At 64.7% G+C, this 24,695-nt stretch overlaps 10 protein-coding genes across 10 annotated transcripts in view; 6 read left to right on the forward strand and 4 right to left on the reverse strand.

Annotated features, from left to right (window-relative positions):
* Positions 1 to 949: 949 nt before the first annotated feature.
* On the reverse strand, positions 950 to 1,732 carry EMIHUDRAFT_315901 (hypothetical protein; the record flags this gene model as incomplete). The annotated part of the gene is made up of 1 exon (XM_005773593.1): positions 950 to 1,732. One exon carries the CDS (start codon positions 1,730 to 1,732, stop codon positions 950 to 952), a length of 783 nt encoding a protein of 260 aa, XP_005773650.1.
* Positions 1,733 to 3,676: 1,944 nt separating this feature from the next.
* On the forward strand, positions 3,677 to 4,678 carry EMIHUDRAFT_444544 (hypothetical protein). Its single transcript, XM_005773594.1, has 2 exons — positions 3,677 to 4,296; positions 4,374 to 4,678. The coding sequence occupies exons 1-2, from the start codon at positions 3,695 to 3,697 to the stop codon at positions 4,534 to 4,536; spliced, it is 765 nt and encodes a 254-aa protein (XP_005773651.1). The 5' UTR covers positions 3,677 to 3,694; the 3' UTR covers positions 4,537 to 4,678.
* A 353-nt stretch (positions 4,679 to 5,031) lies between these two features.
* Positions 5,032 to 6,710, reverse strand: EMIHUDRAFT_444546 (hypothetical protein). Its single transcript, XM_005773595.1, has one exon. The coding sequence runs from the start codon at positions 6,700 to 6,702 to the stop codon at positions 5,248 to 5,250; it is 1,455 nt and encodes a 484-aa protein (XP_005773652.1). The 5' UTR covers positions 6,703 to 6,710; the 3' UTR covers positions 5,032 to 5,247.
* A 475-nt stretch (positions 6,711 to 7,185) lies between these two features.
* EMIHUDRAFT_241480 (hypothetical protein) lies at positions 7,186 to 7,581 on the forward strand (the record flags this gene model as incomplete). The annotated part of the gene is made up of 1 exon (XM_005773596.1): positions 7,186 to 7,581. One exon carries the CDS (start codon positions 7,186 to 7,188, stop codon positions 7,579 to 7,581), a length of 396 nt encoding a protein of 131 aa, XP_005773653.1.
* Positions 7,582 to 11,656: 4,075 nt separating this feature from the next.
* On the forward strand, positions 11,657 to 12,124 carry EMIHUDRAFT_368880 (hypothetical protein). Its single transcript, XM_005773597.1, is given in 2 exon segments — positions 11,657 to 12,094; positions 12,106 to 12,124. The coding sequence occupies 1 exon segment, from the start codon at positions 11,665 to 11,667 to the stop codon at positions 12,091 to 12,093; it is 429 nt and encodes a 142-aa protein (XP_005773654.1). The 5' UTR covers positions 11,657 to 11,664; the 3' UTR covers position 12,094; positions 12,106 to 12,124.
* Positions 12,125 to 13,094: 970 nt separating this feature from the next.
* EMIHUDRAFT_241482 (hypothetical protein) lies at positions 13,095 to 14,165 on the forward strand (the record flags this gene model as incomplete). Its single annotated transcript, XM_005773598.1, has 4 exons — positions 13,095 to 13,309; positions 13,571 to 13,619; positions 13,688 to 13,753; positions 13,935 to 14,165. The coding sequence occupies 4 exons, from the start codon at positions 13,095 to 13,097 to the stop codon at positions 14,163 to 14,165; spliced, it is 561 nt and encodes a 186-aa protein (XP_005773655.1).
* A 633-nt stretch (positions 14,166 to 14,798) lies between these two features.
* On the forward strand, positions 14,799 to 16,388 carry EMIHUDRAFT_458431 (hypothetical protein). The gene is made up of 5 exons (XM_005773599.1): positions 14,799 to 15,058; positions 15,152 to 15,381; positions 15,548 to 15,604; positions 15,678 to 15,714; positions 15,901 to 16,388. The coding sequence occupies exons 1-5, from the start codon at positions 14,857 to 14,859 to the stop codon at positions 16,209 to 16,211; spliced, it is 837 nt and encodes a 278-aa protein (XP_005773656.1). The 5' UTR covers positions 14,799 to 14,856; the 3' UTR covers positions 16,212 to 16,388.
* Positions 16,389 to 16,433: 45 nt separating this feature from the next.
* EMIHUDRAFT_241484 (hypothetical protein) lies at positions 16,434 to 17,285 on the reverse strand (the record flags this gene model as incomplete). The annotated part of the gene is made up of 1 exon (XM_005773600.1): positions 16,434 to 17,285. The coding sequence occupies one exon, from the start codon at positions 17,283 to 17,285 to the stop codon at positions 16,434 to 16,436; it is 852 nt and encodes a 283-aa protein (XP_005773657.1).
* A 1,212-nt stretch (positions 17,286 to 18,497) lies between these two features.
* Positions 18,498 to 19,055, reverse strand: EMIHUDRAFT_368882 (hypothetical protein; the record flags this gene model as incomplete). Its single annotated transcript, XM_005773601.1, has 1 exon — positions 18,498 to 19,055. A coding segment is annotated over one exon (558 nt), but the record flags the coding sequence as incomplete, so codon positions are not given.
* A 4,806-nt stretch (positions 19,056 to 23,861) lies between these two features.
* Positions 23,862 to 24,695, forward strand: part of EMIHUDRAFT_444548 (magnesium chelatase H subunit) — a 2,793-nt gene continuing 1,959 nt past the window's right edge. The window contains exon 1 of the mRNA XM_005773602.1: positions 23,862 to 24,457. Within this exon, the coding sequence (XP_005773659.1) occupies positions 24,140 to 24,457 (318 nt within the window). The 5' untranslated portion in view covers positions 23,862 to 24,139. The remainder of the gene's footprint in view (positions 24,458 to 24,695) is intronic.

The raw sequence follows: 24,695 nt of genomic DNA on the forward strand, positions 1-24,695 counted from the left end.
CTGGACAGTTCCTAGACACTCCCTAGACACTTCCTAGGCGTGGATCCCGTCTGACAAGGACCCAGACGAGTGGGCTAAGGAGAACCTCTCGGCGCCGCCGCCGCCGCCCACCGCCGGGGAGGGCGGGGGCGGCGGGCCAGGAGGCGGCGTGGGCGGAGGTGGTGGAGGCGACCTTGGCGGCGGAGCGGCCGCGCCGGGCGGGCCTGCGCCGGGCGGGGCGCCGCAGACACCGCTCGCGGGCGGTGTCGCCGTGCCGACCGGCTCTGCGCGCTTCTCGGCGCGGAGCTCGAACCGGCGCGCGGCGCGCTCGCGCTACGTCGACACCTTCAACGCGGGGGGCGCGGCGCCAGAGCCGTCCGATAGCGACCGCATGCCGCCGCCGCCGGCGCGGCCGGCCTTCAAGGTCTTCACGCCGGGTGCGGGCGGCGGCGGCGGCGGCGGCGGCGGCGGCGGCGGCGATGCGCCCAAGTATTTCACGCCGACGATGGCGCCGTCGGGCGGGGCGCCGGAGCAGCCAGCCGAGCAGTGAGCCGCGGCAGTGTGCGCGGAGCGGCCGAGGGCGTGTCTCGGGTCGCCGGTCGCCGGGGTGGGGTCGCTGCGCGGAGATGATTGGCTCCTCGCAGGACCTTCGTGGGTAGTGGGGTAGGAGGCGCGGGGCCGAGACGATGTGGCACTAGCGTGTTTCTTTCTTTGCTGCTATGCTTCCCTATATCCAATATCGGATCGGAGGGCGGCCCCACAGGCACTAGCCTCCCCGCAGGCTGCGCACATTGAGGATTTTGGCAAAGGGAGGCACGTGGCGCATTTTGAAGAAATTTATTCAACCTTGTGTCTAGTAAACATGCACGAGGTGCTGCAATGAACATCCCCCCAAGAGCACTGCGGCCATTCCCAATGGCCACGCACCAATGGGGCACGCGCCGCCGGTGAGCGGCGTTCGCACACCACACTACGCGCTGGGCGCGGGTAGTTTGCACACGCACTTGTTCTCCGCCATGCAGCCAAGGTCCGTCTTACAGTACGAGCCCTCGCCGAAGGCCAGCTTGCACTCGCTGTCAGTGCGGCAGCTGCCGCTGGACGAGTCTCCGGCCAGCTGGTACCAGCCGATGTCTGCGTCAGGCATCGCCGGCCCGCCGCCAGCATCCACCTCAAACTTCTGCGACGCGCTGAGGATGGGCTGGCCCTGGTACTTGGGTCGCCCCCCCTTGGGGATGTGAGAGTAGCCCATTGGACATGTGGCCTGGCCGATGGAGTCGCCGTGCTCGGTCTGGGTCACCCCGTTGTTGAGGATGAGGCGGAACTGATTCGCGTACTGGTAGACCGCCTGGCGGACGCGATTGACGTAGCCGAGCGGCATGTGCTCCGCGATGGTGCGGTACGGCTGGAAGACGGTATTATCGCAAAAGGTGTTGTAGTCGGGCACGGCCTGGAGCGGGAAGCTCAGCTCGAACACGTTGATCGACTCGGTGAACCAGCGCTTCGTGGGGTTTTCGATGTCCTCCATGCACGCGTCATCCTGCAGCTGGATGTAGCCGCACATCTTGAACTCCTTTGCGCCCTTCGCCTCGAGCTTCTCGATCGTCTCGCGCAGGTTGGTGAGCTGGTAGTTGGGGTCCTCCCACGCGGCTGGGATCCTCCCACTCGCGATATCAGATTGTGGATCCGGGTACACGTTCTGCACAAGCTTCTTCTCCGTCAGCTCGCCCGGGCAGGCCGCCCAGTGCAGCTTCATGGCGCCGGGGCCGAGCCGCAGGGCCGACGCCGAGCCGTAGACGTACTCGAGCGGGTTCTGGTACGTGTCGGTCAGCTCGTCGAGGCGTGGGTCGGGGCGGCCGCCCAGCACGAAGCCGTTGTAGTAGTTGTCGACGTTGGCCGCGACGAAGATGTTTGCGGGCGGGTTCTTGGCGGAGTCACAAGAAGCGGCGGTGCAATCAGGCCCGGCGGTGCTGAACGCACCGATGTGGTCTGTTGCTACTGAGTTCTTGCCGGTGCCGATTGCGACGTGTAGCAGGTCGATGTGCCCCTCCTCTTGCGCCGCGGTAAAGTCGAAGTCCCCAAACACGTGCTGCGCGTCCTTCGGCTGGTTGTACGCCGGGATGTCGGCGAGCTTGAGCTGGCAGTTGGACGCCTTTCCCTTGGCGCAGGCGGCGTCGTCGCTCTCAAAGTGCTTTGCCGCGTCCATCAACTTGAGCGCAAACCCGCGCACGCGCACGTCGTGCACATCCTTCACGGTAAAATTCTTGTTGCCGCTCAGCCGTACGAGAGTGTCGAAGGTCGCGCCCGATTTGGCCAGCTTTGGGTCGAGCAGGCCGACACGCATGGCGTAGGGGATGAAGCCCGACTCGCTCTCCTGCTTGTTCGCGTCGTACAGCTCCCTGAGCGGACCGAAGGAGAACTTTGCGCCGAGGCAGGTCTGGCCCTTGCCGTGCATGCCCTTCATCACGCGGCTCGTGCGCTGACCCTGGTAGGACGAAAGCTGCGGCTGCATCGCCGCCGGGACCTGGTACTCGTAAGTCAGCGGCGGTGTCAGCGCAGCGCCGGGCTGGAGCGTCTTGGTGCGCGGGTTCCCGATGCTGTTGGTGCTCACGTTCGCGCACGGTGTGCAGTCGAAGTGATCCTCAACAACTTCGCAGCAGTTGAGGATACCTTGATCCGCACGAAAGGTCGCCGGCTTCAGCATGCGCATCGCCATTGTCTTTGCGGTGATCTCAATGGTTGCAAGCTCGCCTGCAACGCCAAAGCCCATCTCCCGACCGAGGTGCTTGGAGCACTGTGCATTCGGGAAGCTGACGCCCTTGGAGTTTGTTGCCGTTTGGGTGCCGAATCTCTTGTCGGCTCCATAAGACATGTAGAGCTGGTGAAGGCGCGGCGGGCACTTTGGGTTGGGTGCCGTCGCGGGGTTTGCGATGAACGGGTTGAACGACGGGGCATCAAGCGTGCAGCCAGCCTCTTGGATCAGCTTCAGATCGTCGTAGAACTTGGCGCAGTCGACCGCAACCGGGAGGCCGAGTACATCATCGAGCGTGATCCCTTTCTTCTTTAGCTCGCGCAGTTCCTCTAGCTTGCGCAGTTCCTTTAGCATGCCCAGTTCCGAGTCCGTTGTCTCTCCGGAGCAGGACGCGTACTCGATGTCGCCTTCCTTGTAGCCGCAGTAGCGGCAGGACTTGATGCCACCGGCGTTGCATCCGACCTTAGCCGGACCGACTGAGGGGCACGACAGCGGATCGTACGTCGTGTACTGGCCAGGGTTCTTTGCCTTCTTCGACAGGCACGGTTCGACGATGTCGTTGAGGAGGGCAGCGCACGTCGTTGTTGCCACCGGCGACGAGCAGACTGTGGCGTGGCCGACGCGGTAGTCGTTGTCAGTGCAGGTGATGATGCTCCGGTCGATGGGCTGCGCGTCTAGCTGCCGGTGGAGCGGCGCGGCCTCGGAGAGCGCGAGGGAGGCGAGGAGGGCTGTCGTGAGCTTCATGTACGCAATCTTCTCGTCCTTTCGTCGGGCGCGCACTTCTCAATGACGTGCGGACTCCTTGTCACGCCTTGGAGTATTCGGTTTCCGTAGTTAAACAAAACTATTTCTCCCCGTAGCCTTTTAAGGCTGGGAATGGATCGAGGCCCTCGCGCTAAATCCAAGAAAAAGAAAGTGATATGCGCCGCCTTTGCCAGGCCGTCCGACCACAACTCAGCGACCCGGATGACAACAGCGACGATGAGCGACAAGCTGCTGGCTCCGCTAGAGAAGTCTCGGGACGCGAGGACCGGCTGCCTGAAGAATGTCTGCCGGCACCTCGGCCTCTTCCTTCTCTCGCTGTCCGTCCTCGTGCCGCTCGGGCTGGTGGCCAGCGCGGCCGTCGCGGGCCGGCCGCTTACCCACCAGGGCGTGACGCAGCCGCTCAGTGGCCTCAACTTTGCACTCATGCGCTTCGCCCGCGACATCTCTCGTGCAAAGGCACGCCGGCGGCGCTTCAACCAGCGATACGCTCTGGTGCCGATGCTGCTGGGCAAGGAGGAGCCGCTGCCGCTGGGCGACCCGGACAGCTGCGTCGGCTGCATCTCGTTGACGCGGGACGAGCTCGCAGAGTTTGACGGCCGGCCACTCCCCGACGGCTCTCCGTCGCCGCTCTACCTGTCTGTCCTCGGCCGGGTGTACGACGTGAGCAGCGGCGGCGCCTTCTACGGGCCGGGCAAGTCGTACCACAAGCTGGTCGGCAAGGACGCCACCAGAGCCTTTTGCACCGGATGCCTCGCGCCCTCGTGCCTCATCTCGTCGACCGCCCACCTCTCCGAGACGCAGAGGCGCGGGGCCAGCCCATATCCCCGCGCGGCCCACCTCTCCCGCCGTCGGCGCTCAGCCTCTCCCTCGCCGCCCTCAGGCGCGAGGCGCAGCGGTGGGTCGAGCTGTACGAGTGGCACGACAAGTACACCCTCGTCGGCCGTCTCCGCGAAGAGGCGGCCGACCCGGCGGAGGAGGAGATGGCGCTCTTCCACGCGCTCGAGGCGGAGCTCAGCGGCAACCACAGGCCGTTCGAGATGTGAGATGCAGTGATGGGTGGGTTGGCAAAACACCGGCGTCATAGATTGGCTGACTCCGCTGTGTGTGCTTGCAATGTGTGCTCGGGCCCCGCCGCCCCGGAGCACGTTTGCTGTCTGTGTGCGCCCCCTCTGCCAGTGCGGGGCCGACGCGTGTGTTTACAAAACTCTGAGAGTGCCTAAAGCCGTATATCTGATCGCGCCGCCGTCTCGCCGCTCCTCTCGCACCTCGGCACCGGGCCGGCACAGGTCTTGAGTCATCATCGCGGCCGTGTTCCCATGGAGTTCCCATGTGTACAACGCTGTGCGGCGGCAGCTCACTACGTCGCGCCGCGCGCGAGCCCGCGAGAGTTTTCGAGAGGACGAGATGCCACAACTAAATTATTCTGAATATGCTCGTGAGAGCCGGAAATGGAACACTCCCATGGATCCGGATCTCTTCGCCCTTCATTTTGATTCAGGATCAGCATTTCTTTTCGGGCATTTCAGGGGCCCGATCTTGGAGTAAGGTTGCTTACTAAACTACACACATCACACATCACACCGGCAGCGGGCCAGCGGCACGAGACTCGAACACACGAAATTCAGCAGTAGACATAGCAGGCAGCCATTTAGCATGGTGTGCGTCAAGAGCGCGTGGTAACAACGAGGCTCCAATCGCCAATGTCACAGCCACACCGCACTGCGCTGCTCCGGAGGGGACCGCTCACTGGTTTTTTACCACCACGGGTTAGCGTAAGGGCACGACGTTTTCGACCCCTTTGGCATCGGCCCTGCCTCAAGTTTCTGCGTCAGGTCCCCGACTTTGAACATGTGATGGGAAAGAGCGCCAGTATACTTGGTAGGTAGCGCCAGGTCGTTCTCCTTTTTGATCGTGTAGGCGTCCACGATGTCCTTCAGCAGCAAGCGGTACTGCTCATGTTGCTTCTTGTTCGCCAGAATCGTTTCACGCCCGCACCCTCCGTGTTTCCCCAGGTTGCAAGGATACTGATTGAGAGGGCGTGACACATTCTTGAGGGTTGTCTTTGAGGCCTCGCTGATGGCGAGGAAGCGATCGTAGTGCGTGTAGGCGTGAACATTTTCCTTATTCACATTGCTAGCGACGTCCTTCTTGTCAGCGATGTACTCCTCCGGCAGCACGCCCCTCGTCATCATGACATGCGCGCTCCCCATGATGCGAGCATCGGCGCCTTCGCCCTCGTACACGATTGCGAGAATGTTGCCCAGCGCGGTGGTCAGGTCCGTCACAGCCAAAAGGTTTTGCCCCGCGTGGTCCCCAAAGAGAGCCTGGCGGTGCCCATCCTTCGGCCACTGAATCTCCGATTTGAGCGCGATCAGGCCCTCCCACAGCGCATAGTAGAAGTCTGAGATGGAGGCGTACGCCCCTGCCTTCAGCCTGAGTTCACAGTCAGCGTCCTTCGGGCAGACCTCAACCTTCGGGCAGTGACCGCAGTCAGCAGCTGACCCAGGTGGCGGCGGCGGGACTCCATACACAAAGCCCGGGTTCGTGTCCACCGTGTCGGGCGTCTCAATCTTGAGCATCGTAGCGATGACGGAGTCGAGCGCGCCAGAGCCCTCGTAGCCGAGCTCCTTGCTACTCAGCTTGACCGGCAGCGTGTCCAAGTATGCGCCGTTGGTGAAGTCTGGCTCTTTGAGCGCGCTCTCGAAGCTCGCGTTGGGAAGGCCGGCGGCGCTCGCCACGTTCAAGATCCAATTCAGGTGGTACATCTCGTCGATGAAAGTGGCGTGGATGAGTTCGTAGGGCGTGAAGTCGTTGGTGATGTTGACACGCGTGTTGGTCGTCGAGTTAAGGTACGCACCCTTGGCTTGAACCTTCACGACAGAGTTGCTATCGTAGCCTGGCTGGCCAACCATGACCTGCTGCGACTCGTGCAGAGAGTACCCTGCCGTTAGGTACAAGGGGATCGTGAAGAACTCGACCGCGATCGCGGCCTCCAAGTACTTGTGCAGGATCGGTAGGGTCCAGTTTGTGCTTCCAAACTGCTCGCACGGTCGCTCGGCGAAAGGAGAGTCGCTGCAGAGGAATTCGTTGTGCAGGCTGCACGTCACGTTCTGCGCGTTGGCAGGATCGGAGACACTTTCCGCGTAGAGCCACCCGGCCGCAGGCTGTAACAGGCGCGCGAGCAGGAAGGCGGCAGCGAGCGGAGGCATTGTGTATCGAGGCGGCGCGCGAGTTGGCGAGGCGAAGTGAGTCCTGACAAGGTCGGTCACAGTCCTTCCGAGGCAATGATGTCACGCTCGCACTTTCAAGCACTTTTAGGGGAATTTCTCACATCCACGGCCTGGCCAGGGATGCTTCACAGATTGACACGCAATGTTGACACGCTCTTCGATTTTTTTTGGGAAGGTCGATAAACAGCCTCGCCAACTCGCGCGCTTGTCCTTCCCATTCCGACAAACCACAGAAGCGGCGAGATGCGGTGTGCGATTGTTATGATGCTCCTCGCTGCTTCGACACACGGCCTGGTTATCTCGAGGTCGCCTCAGCCAGCGACGGCACAGGAACTTCAACGGCGACGGCGGAGAAAGGCGAGACAGCATGCACAAGGCTTGCTTCGCACGGGCCTCTCCGTGTGCTTAGTCACCGCTGTTACATCGCAGGTGTCACGACTTCGCCTCCGGCCTCGGCCGTGCATGCACACGACAGAGTTGCTATCGCCGTGCGCCATCGCCGAACCGACTGTCGCCTCCGCCACCTCGCTACTCTCGCCGCCGGCGGAGGACATCAGCATCGAGTCGCCCCTGGACTGCGACTCGCTCATCGTGGCTGACGAGATCGAGGCATCAGAGCCGCTCGAAACTCCCTCGGCGAGCGCGGCCCTGCGCCCAAGGCCCTTGGCTTCCATAGATCACACTCCTCAAACCGCTTGCTCGCAGATGATTGACGACGACCCCGTCCTCCGCTTCTACCTCTCCGACCCAGAAGGGTTCGACTCCCTCTTCGAGCGCCAGACATCACGGGACGCCGACATGGCGGACGCTGTCGTGGACGCATGGATGGAGGCGGGCCGCTACAAACGCCGGCCCTAGCTCTAGCCGTAGTTCGCCAAATTCGATGTCTACTGATGTCTGTGTGCTAGTAAATGGGTAACGAAATACCAGGCTGCAAGCAAAATGCGCCCGCGAAGATGCCGACACGCTCACACCCGCCCACACACGCTAAAAATCTCTCTCTCACACGCAGCTAGGGCGGGATCCGCGACTCGGAGAGAGAGGGCCCGGGCCAGAGCCCAGAGGTTCACCACACGACCGACGGGCGCGTAGGGACGACACCCCCGTAGATTGAGAATCTCTAGAGGAAAGAAAGAAAGAAAGAAAACAGACAACCCAAGGGAGGGATGGGAGAACGGCACGCCGCCACCACACAGGGATTTTAAGGAGAGAGATATTGCTTGGGGTACGGTAGGGCTAGCCTTGGGCGGTCAGGACCATACCCCCCCCCCCCCCTTTGGGCAGGTGCACCACACCTACCCCGGAAAAAGTTGGAACCCTGGCGCGCTGTGTGCTGGTCTACCTATATCCCTATTCTCACACCCTGTGCAGTGGCACGTCTTGCCACCTAGACCACTCGGATACGAGTTCCTTATGCCAATCCTACAGTCGTCTGAGTTGACACCCGGATCGAGGATGGCTTTGCAGCCTCACCCGCGATCAACAATACCGCAGAGCCGCGCACACGGCTCACCACCACCACCACTTGCTGAACACCGACCTTCGGGTTCAGACGCCGATCCCTTTGCAAACGGGACGCCTCGCGATACTACGGAGGGCCTCGACCAAGCACGGAACGGTCAGACCACCCCGATCCCTACCACACCACGTTGGGAGTCTGTCGCGTAAGCGAGCCCAAGGGCGGCATCGATGTATTCAAGGAGTCATCGCCGCCTGACTCAGTTGGGATGGAGGCCACACCAGCCATTTTGCCTTCTGCCAGGCGGTTGGCGGGCTCCCTTCCGACGGAAGTCATGTTCACCCTGATGGGGTTTGGTTTGCCCGTGGCAGCGAGCAAGCCTACCGCAGTGAGCTCGCGGCAGGACGCGAGCATCACGCAACAACGAGACTTACACGCCCGAACGGGCATTCAACAAACATCAGACGAGGCTTTGGGTGTGCAGGAACCTGCCCAGAACCTCGGTGTATCACCATCGCCCCTGTGCTGGCTGCCGCGAGGCAGCCACCAGCACCAGCGCAGCTGCCGCAGTCAGGCGCACCCGGTGTGCGCAACTATCTCGACATCATTTTGCCGCCAAGCGCCTACGCGACCGAGCTCTCCTGCTCCGCCGCCTGCTTTGCTACGTGTCGAGCCGCCAGTCGAGCCACCCAGCTTTCAGCTCGCCGCCTCGCGCGACACGCCATCCGAGGCTGTCGTCGCGGCCGAGGCTGCTACCACTGCTAAGCAGGGCGACGCAATTGTCGCCGTCTCTCCGTCGGCACCGCCATCGATCCGGAGCCTCTCGCCCGCTTCGTCGCCGCCTTCCGAGTCGCCAGTCGGGCCTCCGCCAGGCTCCCTACTCGCCGCCGCCTCGCGCGACACGCCATCCGAGGCTGTCGTCGCGGCCGAGGCTACAACCGCTGGCAAGACAGGCGGCACCTTCAACGCCGACGCTGCTGGCAAGGAGGCGAGCATCGCCTTGACCTTCGAGATCTTTTCGGCAAGGATGCGCCAGTATGTCTGGTCGGTGACGTTGAGCAGCTTATGAAGGAGAGCTTCGACAAGTGGCCCACTACGCTGTTGGACTACCGCCTCGGCTACCGCGCGCTCGTCGCATTGAACGAGCAGAGGGAGCTCCTCTGCTGCAAGCACCTGTCCCGACCTTGCGGCCGACGACACTTGCCTCTCGCTGCTCCTCTCGCGGCTGGACCAGCCCGAGGAAGATGGCTGGCGCAGAGACAGCATCAACGCCCTCCTCGCCCTCGCAACCTCCTCGTCTGCGTGCGCAGAGCAGTGGCACCAGGTCGGCGGCGTTGCGGCGTTGCAGGCGCGTCTCGCTCGAGAGACGGCGGAGGAGGGGGTGGAGAGGCAGGCGGAGAGGTGGCGACGAGGCGCTAGTCAGCCTCGGCGTGAGGAGGGTGCGCAGGCGGACGGCCGCGTGAGCCACTTGCGTGAGCTGTCACAGAAAGAAAGAAAGAATTTTACAAAGAAAGAAAACGGACAACCCAACCGAGTACCCTCGCCTTTTGCCAATCTTTTTTTGTCCCGCGAAAATGCTAGTGTGTCCCAGGTTTGGAGTTGGCGGGCGCCGACCACCTACTCGTTCAAAAAAGAATTTTACGCAAGCCGCTCGCAAAAAAGAATTCTCCGCGGGGCGCGAAATGCTCGCCTCCGCCCGCTACGAGCTGCGGCTCGCCGCTCTTCCGCCCGATGCCCTGATCGCGATCACCGCCGGCGCCATGCGGGACAGCGCCGCTGCAAACAGGAGGGCCGAGGCGCTCCTCGCGCACCACAGCCCTCCGCCCGCCGTCGCGACCGACGTCCTCGCGGACCCGGACCTTGCGCCGTGCGTGCTCGAGAAGACGGGGCTGCGCCACGCGGCCGTGTGCAAGCGCTGGTCCTTGATCTGCGCGCCGCGCGGTGCCGTCGCGCGGCTCGTGGAGACCGCTGGCGATGCCTCCTCGGAGCTGCAAGCTGCTGCGCTCGGAGAGCTCAAGCGGCTGTCGGGAGAGGAGGCTAGCAGCAGGCGGATGGACGCGCTCGTCGCTCTCTTGCTGGTCGGAGGCGAGGACGAGAAGGTGGACGTCGCGGCAACGATCCAGGAGCTTGCCCGGGACGACGATGCGAGCCGGGTGGCGATCGCTGCTGCCGGCGGGGTCGAGGCCCTCGTCGCATTGGCACGCGACGGGAATCAGGCGCAGAAGGAGCGTGCGGCGGGGGCGCTGTGGAACCTCGCTCTGAACGACGACAACGAGGCGGCGATTGTTGCGGCCGGCGGGATCGAGGTCCTCGTGTCGCTGGCTCGCGACGGGAATGAGAGGCAGAAGGAGTTTGCTGCAGGAGCGTTGTGCAACCTTGCTATCAACGACGACAACGAGGCGGCGATTGTTGCGGCTGGCGGCATCGAGATTTTCATGTCGCTGGCTCGCGACGGGAATGAGGCGCAGAAGGAGCGTGCGGCGGGGGCGCTGTGGAACCTCTCTTACAACGACGACAACAGAGTGGCGATCGCTGCGGCCGGTGGCGTGGAGGTCCTCGTGTCACTGGCTCGCGACGGGAATGAGATGCAGAAGGAAGAAGCGGCGGGGGCGCTGTGGAACCTCGTTATCAACGACGACAACAAGAGGGCGATTGTTGCGGCCGGCGGCATCGAGGTCCTAATCGCGCTGGCTCGCGATGGGAATGAGAGGCAGAAGGAGCGTGCCGCGGGGGCGCTGAGGAGCCTCGCTATGAGAAACGACAACAGAGTGGCGATTGCGGCGGCCGGCGGGGTCGAGGTCCTCGTGTCGCTGGCTCGCGATGGGAACGAGGGGCAGAAGGTGCGTGCGGCGGGGGCGCTGTGGAACCTCTCTGCCAACGACGACAACAGAGTGGCGATCGCTGCGGCCGGCGGCATTGATGTCCTCGTGTCGCTGGCTGGCGATGGGAATGAGATGCAGAAGGAGCGTGCCGCGGGGGCGCTGGCGAACCTCGCTATCAACGACGACAACAAGGCGGCGATTGCCGCGGCCGGCGGTATCGAGGTCCTCGTGTCGCTGGCTTGCGACGGGAATGGGGCGCAGAAGGAGTTTGCGGCGGGGGCGCTGAAGAACCTCTCTGCCAACGACGACAACAGAGTGGCGATCGCTGCTGCCGGCGGTATCGAGGTCCTCGTGTCGCTGGCTTGCGACGGGAATGGGGCGCAGAAGGAGTTTGCGGCGGGGGCGCTGAAGAACCTCTCTGCCAACGACGACAACAGAGTGGCGATCGCTGCTGCCGGCGGCATCGAAGTCCTCGTGTCGCTGGCTCGCGATGGGAATGAGGAGCAGAAGGAGCGTGCGGCGGGGGCGCTGTGCAACCTCGCTCTGAACGACGACAACGAGGCGGCGATTGTTGCGGCCGGCGGCATCGAAGTCCTCGTGTCGCTGGCTCGCGATGGGAACGAGGGGCAGAAGGAGAATGCCGCGGTGGCGCTCGGCAACATGATTGGGGCAGCAACTGGCACGCACGAGGGCGTCGTGGAGGCTGGCGGTGTGGCGGTACTCTCCTCTCTCACGCAGGAGGCAAGCGCCTCGGGCGACTGCAAGCTCGCTGCTGCCATTGCCCTTGTGTACCTAGCCAGCACCTGTCCCGACCTCACGGCTGACGACACTTGCCTCTCGCTGCTCCTTTCGCGGCTGGACCAGCCCGAGGAAGATGGCTGGCGCAGAGACAGCATCAACGCCCTCCTCGCCCTCGCAACCTCCTCGTCTGCGTGCGCTGAGCAGTGGCACCAGGTCGGCGGCGTTGCGGCGTTGCAGGCGCTCGCTCGAGAGACGGCGGAGGAGGGGGTGGAGAGGCAGGCAGAGAGGTGCGACGAGGCGCTAGTCAGCCTCGGCGTGAGGAGGGTGCGCAGGCGGACGGCCGCGTGAGCCCCAATGGAGCCGCGTGAGCTGTCATTTGAGAGATCGAGTCTTTCGTTGTTTTGACATTCCCTTCTCCGCCGCGGCGAATATTCTTTTTTTGCTCTCACAACCGCTCGCATGCTCACGCCACCGCCAGCTCGGAAAAGCTCGAGACAGCTGAAAGCTCGAGACTCCTTAGGTCCGCAAATTGTGGGGGTCACGGGCTATGGACGACCCATATTGCATATATCTTTTTACAATCGTCGACAAGGCGAGCTCGCGATGGACGCAGTCAACCTCTCATTCACCTTAGTTCGTTAGTTAGGAAGGTGAAGAACAGCCACCTCACATCACATCAAACAAAAAAGAAGACAACCATCCGTTGCTCTCGAGCGAGCTGCGCAAGGTGCTGTGCGACGGAGGTTCCGCTCCCCGGGGGCGGCAGCGCCAGCAGAGTATGGCCGAGTCGCGCCGCCGGCCGATGGCGGCACCGCCGCCAGCCACAGCGGAGAGGTGAGGCGCCGCACGACGAATTGCGGCCGTTGCCTGGGCCCTGGCCCGGCTGCGCTCGCACACACCGCCGCACGCCTCGCCGCACGCGCCGCTGTCAGCTGCGAGCGAGCATACCGGCCAACAATGGCCTGCGCAGCGGGCGCCGGCCGCAGACTCTAGGAAGGAGGCCTTCCTGGAGTGGGCGGAGGCGCGCTGCCCGATCCTTAGTCCGACTGGCGGGAGGGCGGACCCGACGGACCGGTACCCACCAGCCTGCTCGCTGCTGCCCTCCTCCCACCTGGCACCTGCCCTCCTTCCTGCCGCTGCCGCCGCCACTACCGCCGACGCCGCCGCCTCGGCCGCCGCTGGCCACGCCTCCCGCGGCCTGTGCGGCGCAGCTGCGTGCCGTCTCTACCGCTGGGCACCCGAGAGCAATGAAGCGCACGGGTCATCTTTTCTTTTTTCCAGTTTTTCCAGTCACACCACGGCCGGGTGTGAGAGCTCTCGCCGGCCCCCGGGGCCGGAGCACGGAGCACATGGCCAGCCGCCGCCGCTGGCCCGACGAGGAGGAGGCCACGCGCCTCGCTTCGCTGCTCGAGTGGCTGCAGTCCGCCGACCTCTACGTCGAGGCGGTGGCAGACACCGTCGCCGGCCCTCGCGGCTGGTGGGCCGCGGTGGCTGCGCTCGAGGCGTGGAAGGCGGCTTGCCGCCTGCGGCTGCTCGCGCTGCAGAACCACGGCTCGCTGATGCGGTCCATTGCCGACGAGCCGCCCGCCGCGGCTCCGTCGCGCCCACGGCCGCCGCCCTTCCAGTCGCCGTCGCAGCGGCCGGGGTGCCGCGCTGCCGTCCCGCCGCCGCCCGACGGCGGCTGCACGAGAGCCCGCCGTGCGAGGTGGTCACCGAGCGCCTCTCCCGCCCCGCCGCCCGCCCCGCCGCCCGCCCCGCCGCCCACCCCGCCGCCTGCAAGCCTCATCGACCAGCTCGCGGACGCGCTCGAGCTGCGGCTGGGCAGCGCCGCGCCGTCCGGGCTCGTGGGTGTGCTCATGGCGACGGGCGAGGCGGTGCACATCCTGCAGCCGCTCCTCCACCTCTCCCTCCGCCTCTCCGGGCTCGGCACGCGCGGCCGAAGGCGAGGGCCCGTGCGGAGGAGGAGGAGGCGAACGCCTTTGCGGGCCAGCAGTCCGCGACGTGTCCGGTGCCCTCCATGTAGGCGCGGCGAGTGGACGGTGTGGCTCGCCGCCCTCGCCGTCGAGGGGTCGGCGTACCTCCTCTGCCGCCGCGCGGCGACGCTCGCGCGACGGGCGAGCCGCGGGGCGGGCGGCGCCTCGGCCGCTGGCTGCTCCGCTGCGGCCGGCAGCGCGTCGCCCGACAACGAGGAGGAGCTGCGCCACCGAAGGAGGCTGCTGCTGCAGCTGCTACTCCGGCCGCTCCTCCTCGGTGGGGTGCGCTCCCTCCTCCTCCGCCGGTACGCGAGGCGGCGGCGGCGCAACGACGACGACACGGCAGAGGAGGGGGAGGAGGCGCCGTCCGCACTCGGCCGGCTGCTGGAGACGCTGGAGGGGATCGACGCCGTGCTGCCGCGCTTCTCCGCGGGTGGCTTTGGTTAGAGGTTGCTGTTATGCAGAAAGTGCATGCATGTATGAAAGTGAAGAACAGTCAGGCTCGGGCTGACACCGGAGAAAGTTTGTTACACTTGAGTAAACAAAAAACATGGAAAAAAAACAAGAAAATCGGATAAATCGCCGTCCGATGCCCTGCCTGCCGTCCTGTTGCCGCCGCGCCGCCTTACCACCGACCCTTACCGTGCCGCGCCGCCTTTACACACACACCTTACCTCCTGCTCGACCCAGTTTGCGCTGAGAAGTGACCCGAGCCGCCGGGTGCCCCGCAGGCGCAGCGGCCTCGCTGGACCAAGAAGAACCGGTCCGCGAGTGCTCCGCAGCAGCCTCGCTGAGCCAGAACGTCGGCTCGCGAGGTGGGGTGCTAGTATGAGACCGACCCAGGTCGTAGTTCTCTTGCTCCAAGTGCTTGCGCTTCGGCGGTTAGTGGTGCACTAACCTCCGAGAAACCCTTCGGGTCGCTCCTCATCGCAAACCCTGTCAGCAGAGTCCTCCTACGGGAATGTACGTAAGAGCTACATACACTGAAAAGACGCTCCAGAAAACACCGCTCTCACAAGCACCTTCCCCCCACCCCTCCAGGCGTGAAAGGACGCTGCCTCCGCGGTGGGAAGGAGTCCCATCCGCCAGGGAGTCCCTGTGCTTGCCCGCAGCCGCACCGCCGTCTCGCCGCGGAAGTATGTGGGCGAATGTCAACGCCCAATCCGTGCACCAGCAGAACGCCGTATCGCTGATGCAGGTTGACATGCTGCAGCTCGGCGTGCTGCAGACCCAGATGGACAACCTCTCCGTGCAGGCGACGCTGCTGATTGGCTTTGCCCTCAGCATGTGGGGCGGTGCGACGCTCAAGCCGCTGCTGGAGGACGACTCCCAGATCTGCAGTGCGCCGGACCCCTCTCACACCTAAAAAAAGCGCGAAGCCACATCACAGCACGCGCGTCCCTAACTGTTTTTTTGCACCCATGCGCCTGCAGTCTGGAAGACGTGGTATCACCTCGCCTTCGCCGCCGTCTTCTTTGTCACCATCGCGCTCTGCATCTCTTGCGGCGGCATCATCGTCTCGCTCGTCCTCTACATCAAGCAAGCGGCACAGGAGTCAGCGTTGCTTGTGAGCACTGGCGCGGCGGTGGCCAACACGCGCCGCCATCTCTCCTCCCTCAACCGCCTATTCGTCGTCTCGTACGCCTCCTTTGCCCTCTCCGCGGTGCTCGCTCATAGAATGGGCAGGGGCACGTCCGGAAAGAAGCACTTGCACCGCGCTCGGGCCACCGCACACGGAAGCACAGCGAGAGACAGCGAGAGCGGCAGGCGGGCAGGCGGCGGCGGCGGGCAGGGGAGGCCGGCGAGACGACGCCTCCCCCTCCCGCCAGGTGCTGCTCATCGTGCTGTACGTCGGCATGCCGGCGAGGCTTCCCACTCCGTACCCGGCACGCTCGAGAGGGAGCACATGAACGACCACACGTGGGGACAGCGTCTCTTCACACCTCGAGCTGTGAGTAGGTGCTCGAGAGGGCGCACATGAACGACCACACATGGGGCACCGAGCCCTAGAAGCGGAACACGTATTCTTGTCTCCCAACCAGCACTCGAGAGGACGCGTACTCCGCCGCCTTCCGCCGCCTTCCACTGTACTCACTGTACTCCCATCCCTCGTCGCGGTGCTCCTGAATACGCTGCACAATACCGCCTTCCCTCCCTGAGGTTGGCGTCTTTCACAAACTAGGCTCCGAGCTCGAGTCGCTCGTCACCCGCTTCGACGGCGTCCACACCATCACCTGCCTCGACCCGCGCAGCCCCGCGTCGCACTACAACCGGTTTGCGTACGGCGCCGCCATCGCCGCGACCAACACGCTCATCATCGTGTGCATGTCGGCGTGGGGGTACCGGCTGTACGCCGTCATCCGCCGCTCCTACATGCACGACGAGCTCCTCCACTGGTTCGTGGGCCAGCAGGCCGAGCAGAAGCGCCGGGCCGAGCGCCTCTCCCGAGCGGTCCAGCTGCAGCGAGGCGTGACGTGCGACTCGACAGGCTGACGCCACCGCCTCCCACGAGTCCTCTCTCGGGGTGCGGTGTGTGTGCGCGGCGGTGTATGATGCATTGTACGAAGTACTAGGGTACACGGCTAGAACTGCGGATGTGCGCCCGTTATTTATGTGTTGCGTCCACTGGGACACCGCAGATATGAAAGTTGAAACGTACCCGATAAGGCAGCTGTTTTTATGCGTTTCGCCGTTCGTGGCATCTCAAAGGCAAGATCAAAGGGTGACCTGTCGCCCTGGTGGCGAGATCGGCGGCATGTACGACCCCACCTCGCCGTGGTCGTGCACCCCTCTCCGCGAAAAGTTGTCGATAACGACGGTGAGGCCCTCGGGTGCCAGCATGATCTCGCGCTTCAGCCGGTCCGCCACCCCCATGTTGTCCATGCAAAACCAAAAGGTGACGCACGCACAGACAATGTTGAACGAGAACTCGAGCACGTGCGCTGGCTTCTCCCCCCAAGCCGGGTGATTGTAGATGACGAGCTGCGAGGCGGCCACACACAATGAGACGACGGCCGCGCCCGCCAGCAGTCTGCCGCCCGCCCGGTCCTGCACCCGCAGGATGGCGCAGACAACCAGCGACTCTGCACCCGCCAGGAAGAGCTCGTTTGTGTACTCAATCTCGTGGGCAATCGTCTCGTAGCGGTGTAGGTTGACGATCACGAGGAGCGCAGCGACGCAGGTGCTGCCAACGCTAAAGAATACGAGCACCTTGAGCAGGATCTGCGAGGCGTACTGCCGCTCTGGCGCGCACACAACAGACAGGACCGTCACCAAAGCAAAGCTAAACGCCGAGATGAACTCGATCCTGTGGAACAAGACGGTCTCTGCGTGGTCGCGGTGCGGCGTCGCGACTGTGATCAGGCAAACAATTTGGGTGCCAAGGAATGTGGCCGAGAGCAGCGAGAGGAGGAGGTTGCTGTTGGAGATGGCACGCAGCTCCGAGAGCCTTGCGAGCACTAGCACATTTGTGTCTCGCCGCAGCGGCTGGCAGTGCTCGGACCCAGGGAGGAGACAGCAGGTTTGCCTTCGCGTTGCGTCTACCGCGTGGCCGTGTTCGTGGTCCATGAGATTCCGTCGAAGAGCTGCGGACTGGTGGGACTCTCTGGGACGGCCGCTTGCGACGCCCGACAGTTTCCTTTCGGCATCATCATCACAGCATTGTTGAGCACTTGAGCACGGGATAGGGTCGATTCCGCGTGGTACGGGACCCCTCGATCGTCTCGCCCTCCCTCACTGGAGTGTTCATTGGGGGCGGGGGGTCATAACAAACACGGTACAGGAAGGATCGAGGTGCACGCTGCCGAAGCAGTGTCGATGTGTCGTCCCCCCTCTCCCCGACGGCGATGGCGAGGGCCCCTCGGCTTGCCCTTGTCGGAGCGCGGCTTCCTCTTGCTGGTGGCCTCGAGCTGCGCCGCTTCGGCCAGGATCCCCTTCTTCAGCAGATCGCCGTGGCAGGACTCAATCCTTCCCGCGCACAGTGAGAACGAGATCCGTGCCGTCTCGGACCCTCTGTGCCAGTTCGCGAAGCGCCGCTGACCGTGTCCTCCAAAGTCGATCGGCCTTCATGCCGTCCAGGAACGCGTCGGCGGTCTCAAGGACGCGACCCTCGCTGGAGCGCACCCCCCTTGCTGGCATGGCCCGGTCGACTCCGTGCCGCGTCGCGGCGGCGCGCGCCGAGGCAGCATCACCCTGACCCTCCCCCCACATTGCATACCCGCCCGGAGTGCCTCCGTGGCGCAGGCGCACCCTCCATGGTGCCCCCTGCGATCGAAGCACGTGAGCTCCCTGGCCCTTTTCCAGTCGTGAAGGGCGGTCGCTCGGGGTGTCGCCTCTTCTTTGTTCGAATGTATTTCAATCCATCCTTCACGAAGCCTTCCCATGTAGCTAGCGTTCTTTGCGAATGTCTCGAAATCCATGGCCAGCAGGCGCTGTCTGCTCGCGGTCTGTGTGGGCCGCGCTCGTCCTCCTCGCGCCCTTCTTTCGTCCTCCGCGCAGAACGGCACCGATCTCGACGCCGATTATGCCCGGATGGGATCGCGACGCCAAAACATGGAATGAAAAGATAAATATATACGGACGTACGAACGTACGAACGTACCAGGAATCAAAACGGTGTCGCAGGAGGGCGCTCCCTTTGCACGGCGCGCTGCGCTGTCACACACTGCTGCCACTCGTGCCGAGCGGCGAGCGATCGCAGAGTGCGGAGCGCTGCCCCTCACTCATGCCCGCTCCCACCACCACCCGGACCTTCTCGAGCTCCACGTCGCGCGCCGCCACCGTCCCCTTCAGCTCCGCCACCTGGTCGAGCGCGTCGCCGAGCAGCCCCTTGGCCACGCCAAAGTCGCGCAGCTGCTCCACGCCGCCGCTCGCGCGCACCTCGGCGGCGTGGTCAGCCACGAAGCGGCGGCACTGCGCGAGGAGGCGCCCGTCGCTCATCGTGTGCGCCGCCTCGAGCAGCGGCACGGCGGTCGCCGGCGCGACGCTCTCCTGCAGCGCCTGCGCGCAGAGCAGCTCGAGGCGCGGCACCTGGTACATCTGCGCCAGCTCCCGCAGGTCGAGCGCGCGCTGCGCCCTGCCGCCCTCCTCCTCGCCGAGGTCGAGCTGGTCGGTGAGGAGGTAGCGGACAAGGGCAGTGAAGCTGGCGAGGTCGGTGTGGGACACCGTGACCTCGGCGGCGTCGCGCTCCTTCATGCCGATGCCAAACATGGTCCGAAAGACAACGGACCGGGCGCAGAGGTTGGCCTTGGTGACGTACTCGATGCGCTCCCGACTGTCGCCGACCAGGAAGGTGACTTTACCCTCTGGGAGGGTGGCGTCGCCCCACGTCTTCGCCATGTCGGCGGAGAAGGTGGAGGGCGGAACGACGATCGGGGCAAAGGAGGGAGGCGGAGGAGGCGCCGCCACGCAGACCTGGCGGAGGCCTTCTCCCGAACTGACCAGCAGCGTGCTGCCGTCTGGGCTGATGGCGACATCGAATGGTCCGGTGAGCTCCGCCGCATCGCCAACCCCATCGGCGCTGCCCTCGGTGCTACTGCCCGCGACCGTCGTCACCTCGCCCGTCGCCACCTCCACCCGCCGGATCTTGTGGTTCTCACAGTCCGCCACAAACAGCGCGCCGCGGTCTGGGCTGATGGCGATGCCACTTGGATAGAAGAATTGCGCCGCGTCGCCCACGCCATCGGCGCTGCCCCTGGTGCCACTGCCTGCGATCGTCGTCACCTCTCCCGTCGCCACCTCCACCCGCCGGATCTTGTGGTTCTCTTGGTCCGCCACAAACAGCGCGCTGCCGCCTGGGCTGATGGCAAGGCCGCGTGGGCCGCAGAAATTTGCCGCGTCGCCCACGCCGTCCGCGTCGCCGCGCGCGCCGCTGCCCGCGACCGTCGTCACCTCGCCCGTCGCCACCTCCACCCGCCGGATCTTGCCGCCACCATGGTCCGCCACAAACAGCGCGCCGTCTGGGCTGATGGCCATGCCAAATGGGCAGCAGAACTGCGCCGCGTCGCCCACGCCATCCGCGTCGCCCGCCTCGCCGCTCCCAGCGAGGGTGGTCACCTCGCCAGTCGCCACCTCCACCCGCCGGATCTCGTCCTTCATGAAGTCCGTCACAAACGCAGCGCTCCCGTCCGGGCTGGCGGCAACGGTGTAGTCGTCGTCACTTGCCGGCAAGGCTGCCACGCGGCGCACGCGCCCGGCCGCCGAGACGTGCAGCAGCGAGTCCTCGGTCGCGATATACCAGGCGCCCGCGTGGTCGCTCGCGACGCCAACCGGACCGGTCTCCAGAGGGCCGTCCTCGCCCTCGAGCGGCAGCGTGGTGACCTGGCCGACGACGCGCGCGCCAAAGATGGGTACCTCGAAGCCATCCGCGACCGGCACGGGCTCCTCGTCCCCGTCCTCGTCCCCGTCCCCGTCCGGGGGCGCTTCGCCACACAGTACATGGATTCGGGACAAGGGCTTGGTAGGGTATCGAAGCAAATGAGGAGGGGCTCTCGCTGCCGCGGCGCCCCTGTCGGTGCGAAGGCGCCCGGCGGCCGCGCGCTTGGTGCCCACGCCGACCGGCTGCTCTCGCGGCGCCGGTCACGTCTCGCGCGCTCTGCGAAGTGTCTTTTGGCATGTGAGCGCTTTGTGGAGACGCCAGGAAGCTTGTCTTCCATGTCTGCGGCCGCGGGTGTGTGGGCGGGCCCGACGGGCTGGGCGAAGCTCCGTGCCTCTAAACAACAAACATACCTAAAATCGTCGTGCCGCCGCTCCTTACCGTGCCGCTCCTTCTCACAGGGACCGCGAGGCGTCGACTCGAAATCTACTCGAGGAGGCACGTGAAGTTGGCCTGGCGCGAGCCATTGTCGCCGTTGACAATGTAGTCGCCTGTTCGCAGGCAGGGCCGCGCGTGAGGACGGACACTCTCTAAGAGCGAGGTCAAGAGCCGAAGCGCGCCGAGGTAGCCGAAAAGGGCAACTTCCTCCTTTGTCCATCCAGCGAGCGCGTTGAGTCCAGGCACACCAACGTTGCCGAGGACGTCGTTGACCCAGCCGCCCACCCCCTTAGGGATCGCCCCGTAGTACGGGAAGTTGCCGAGGCAGCCAAACGGGTCTTTGCCACTGTAGTGATCGTGGTAGCTTGCCATCTTGCAGTTGGCGATGGCCAGCTTGGGCGGGCAGGCCTTCGGGTGTTTGAGGAGCGACTTGCGCACATCGATCGCCTTGCAGGAGGGAGGGGGGCGGGGGGAGGGGCGGTTGAAGTAGGGGTGAAGTAGGGGTGTAGGAGTCGAAGTGCGTGTGAGGGCGCGCCCAAGTGATCGGCAGCGTGATCCAGACCACGGTGAGGGTCACATCGTCCTGCGCCGTCGTCGTGCCCCAGAAGGGGTTGTTGAGCACCTTGAGGCCCTTGAGCGTGCACACGAGCGGCCGGCCGGCGCGCTGGCACCTAGTAAACACGGAGAGCTGGCTGGCAGAGCTGGTGTGCCTGGGGGAAGGGGGGGGGGGGCAAGAGGTGCGCTCCAAGTCATGTAGTCGCAGAGGTACTGCCACGGCGAGCATGTCCCCCCATCGCCTTGTCCCGGCGGCGGCCAACTGACCTCCTTGCACTGCGTGTAGTCGCAGGGCACCTTGTCACCCCCCGGCCAGTCCTTGTCCTTGGTCAGGTCCGGGTACGAGCACTCGCCCTGGTAGTGCTCCGGGTTGTTGTCCAGGATGTGGTTGAGGACGTACAGGGGACGGACAGCCTTGCCCTTCCGGAGTGCATTAGGCTGAAAGGGTGTCGGCTGCACGCCGAAGCAAGACGCGAGCGAGGAACCCATGTAGGCCGACCCTGGCTCGGGCTTGTCTGCGTACGGGTCGAAGGTCCACGTCCACGGGGCCCCGGACGCACGCTGTCCGCGCAGCTGCTCGCAGCAGCTGGCATCCTCCTTCTTCCACGGGCCATGCCCGTAGTTGTTGATCATCACAGCTGCCTAGACAGTCAGGGGAAGGAAGCAGGGGAGTGAGAAGCAGCATGTGCGAGCGAGAGACAGCCGGGAGGGCACTGGCCGCCTTTGAGACGCCCTGCGCGATGGTGCCGGCCAGACCGGTCGACTCGAGCACGCCGCCGTCAGAGAAGAAGCAGCGCGTCGGCTCGCTGAGTGGGCCGACGAAGTCGGTCGGCATGGGCTTGAACTCGTAGGTAATGTCGGCCGCAGGGTACAGCGGGGAGATGCAGGTAAAAAGCGAGCCGATGAGGCCAGATGGGGCGTCCTCGGGCTGGAATTGCGTGACGAAATCTGCCGTCAGGGACATGACCGCCTCTGGGGACAGGTGCTCCGAGGAGGTGATGGGCGCGCACGGAATGCAGCTCGGCTTATCCACCCAAGTCGACGAGGGCTGCGAGTTGGAGAGGAACTGCACGTTCGGCGGGTCGACGCAGCAGGTGCCGAGGTTGCGGTCGAAGGTCATCGGACCGTTGTCCTTGCTCGGGTCGCTCACATTCTTCGGGTCGTACTGCGTGATGGCCATCCCGGGCGTAAAGGTGTACGGCACGACGCTCACGTTGTGGTAGTTGGGCTGCAGCTGCAGCGCCTTGTAGATGCCGATGCCCATGCCCTTCCTCTCCGCATTCTTCTTCGCCTCCTCCACTGTCTCCTCCTCGTCGTTCTTGGGGTGGTAGACAAAGGTAGAAACCTCGCGGGCCCAGCAGGCGAGCGGGCCAAGGAAGTTGCGGTAGCCCACGCCTGTAACCTGACGGCAGCAGCGGCGGGCTCCAGTAGGGTGAGCGGTCGGGTAAGAGGCGGGATAGTAGCAGGGAGGGGCTGTGGTGGGCGGGCAGCTCACCTGGATCATTTGCGTGTGCGCCATCGGGGTCGGCGCGCCGGGGCGCGGGTAGGCGACCTCGCACTCATCGACGTCGGCGAGGCAGGCCACGTCGGAGACCTGGTCGGGGCCCGAGGCCGTGTACTTGTTTTGCGAGATGCCGAGGGGGGAGAGAAAGAAGTTGAAAAAGAACATTCGGGCATAGGAGGCGAAGCCGATGGAGAAGCTGGGCAGGCACAGCCACCCGTAGTTTGGCCAGCAGCCGCGGCCGACGCACTTGCCAAAGGAGAGGATGCGGGCGACGAAGCCAAAGGGGAGCGACATGATGGCGCCGGATATAACGCCGGGGTTGAGTCCTCCTTGCCGACGGACCATCCAATTGTAGTAGCCAGTCTCCGGCTTGTCGCCGCAGGCCTTTGAGTTGTCCGTGAGGAGGTCGTCCCACGTAATCGAGTTCGGGTCCGAGTTCGCGCTGGTGTTGAGGAAGTTGACCGGGTCAAGCTTGGGGCAGGGCTTGTCAAAGTTGTTGAAGCCAGTCGGCTCAGGGTTGGCGTAGCAGTACGTCTGGCTGGCAAGGTATCCGCCAGAGACGCCTGGCAGAGGGTGGGAGGGTGAGTTGTGCGGGGCAGTCAGGCCGAGGCGGGGCAGGAGCGAGGCACCCGCCATCACGTCGAACTCGTCAAGGGCCGGTTTGTCACCGTTCGGGCCGACGCAAACCTTGTGCAGGCCGCGAAAGATGCCGTACGCGCTTGCGACGGGCAGGAGGCCGCCGCCGTTGAGCACGAGCGCGGTCTTGAATGGTCGCTGCGGCGCTGCGGCCGCTGCGGCGCGAGCGGTCGTTTTCTTGCCCTCGCGCTCCTTGGCGCGGAGCCCTTTCACGTAGGACGCCTTGGGCGCTGGGATGGTGGGTCGCGCGACGAAGCTCATCGAGGGAGTAGAGGAAAGGCCGCGGAAGTAGAGGAAAGGCCGCGGAAGTAGTGGAGGAAGTGACAGCGGCCCGCGCGTGTTGGTCCCTGAAATGATGAAGGACGCCGCATTTCACCGGTTTTCTTTTATTTATTTTCACAGCTTGAGAAAATACCTCCTATGGCGCTGTGCGCTGGCCTGTGAGAGGTTGAGGTGCGAGCCCTGGAGGCCCTGGGGATGGGGGGGACTACCCGCGGGCTTAGAAGGCCCGCGCGCAGGGGGGTGGGGCATTGATTCACACAAGGCTGTTGTTCATCTTTCTACATACATACATACAAGGCGGACGCATCACACCCGCCGCCCCCGCGCGCGCCCCGCCCCGGCCGGGAGAAAAGAAAGGCGTTTCGGTTTCTTTTTGTGCCTTCCGACTCGTCGAAGGGCGTGCCGTCCTTGTTGGCGTAGCAGTACGTCTGGCTGGCAAGGTATCCGCCAGAGACGCCTGCCATGACGTCGAACTGGTCGAGGGCACAGGGCACGTCGCCAACGTTGGCCTTGTACAGGCCGCGAAAGATGCCGTACGCGCTTGCGACGGGCAGGAGGCCGCCGCCGTTGAGCACGAGCGCGGTCTTGAATGATTGCTTCGGCGCTGCGGCCGCTGCGGCGCGAGCGGTCGTTTTCTTGCCCTCGCGCTCCTTGGCGCGGAGCCCTTCCACGTAGGACGCCTTGGGCGCTGGGATGGTTGGGCGCGCGACGAAGCTCATCGAGGAAGTAGGATTTCTAGAGCTCGCGGGCCGTGGGTGCGAGCGGCCGGCCGCGCGGCTCTTCTCCAACCCTGCGGGCGACTACGGGTCGATGGTCAACGAGCGAGTGGGCTCGGGCGAGTGGGAGGAGGCGGACGAGCTGGGCGAGACGTGGGCGAGCCGCAACGCCTTCTCGTACGGCCGCGGCGCCGAGAAGGGACAGGCGCGCGCCGACGTGCTCGAGACGCTGCTCGCGTCGACCGAGCGCGTCGTGCAGATGATCGACAGCGTCGAGTATGGGCTGACGGACATCCAGGTGCCCTCTCTCTCTCTCCCTCTCTCTCTCTCTCTCCCTCTCTCCCTCTCCCGGCGCTCACTCGGAGATCTCTGTCGGGGATCACTTTTTGCCACGGACGATCACTGGCGACACCTCCCCTTCCCTGGAGTGCCTCCGGATGGGGCCGAGCAGCCCGAGGCCGGTCCTCGCTAGGGCGGTCCGAGCCGAATCGGGCGCGAGCGCCTCTTACGCCTGCTGGGGAAGCCGCCGAGAT

Source organism: Emiliania huxleyi (assembly GCF_000372725.1).
Source record: "Emiliania huxleyi CCMP1516 unplaced genomic scaffold EMIHUscaffold_333, whole genome shotgun sequence".
Taxonomy (NCBI): Eukaryota; Haptophyta; order Isochrysidales; family Noelaerhabdaceae; genus Emiliania; species Emiliania huxleyi.

Coding starts and splice junctions, on each gene's coding strand:
- EMIHUDRAFT_444546 (XM_005773595.1), bottom strand. CDS start 6,702: ATGCCTCCGCTCGCTGCCGCCTTCCTGCTCGCGCGCCTGTTACAGCCT.
- EMIHUDRAFT_458431 (XM_005773599.1), top strand. CDS start 14,857: ATGTGGGCGAATGTCAACGCCCAATCCGTGCACCAGCAGAACGCCGTA. Junction 15,605..15,677: donor GGCTTCCCACTCCGTACCCG/GCACGCTCGAGA, acceptor AGCTGTGAGTAG/GTGCTCGAGAGGGCGCACAT. Junction 15,715..15,900: donor CATGAACGACCACACATGGG/GCACCGAGCCCT, acceptor TTCACAAACTAG/GCTCCGAGCTCGAGTCGCTC.
- EMIHUDRAFT_368880 (XM_005773597.1), top strand. CDS start 11,665: ATGATTGGGGCAGCAACTGGCACGCACGAGGGCGTCGTGGAGGCTGGC.
- EMIHUDRAFT_444544 (XM_005773594.1), top strand. CDS start 3,695: ATGACAACAGCGACGATGAGCGACAAGCTGCTGGCTCCGCTAGAGAAG. Junction 4,297..4,373: donor CACCTCTCCGAGACGCAGAG/GCGCGGGGCCAG, acceptor CGCCGCCCTCAG/GCGCGAGGCGCAGCGGTGGG.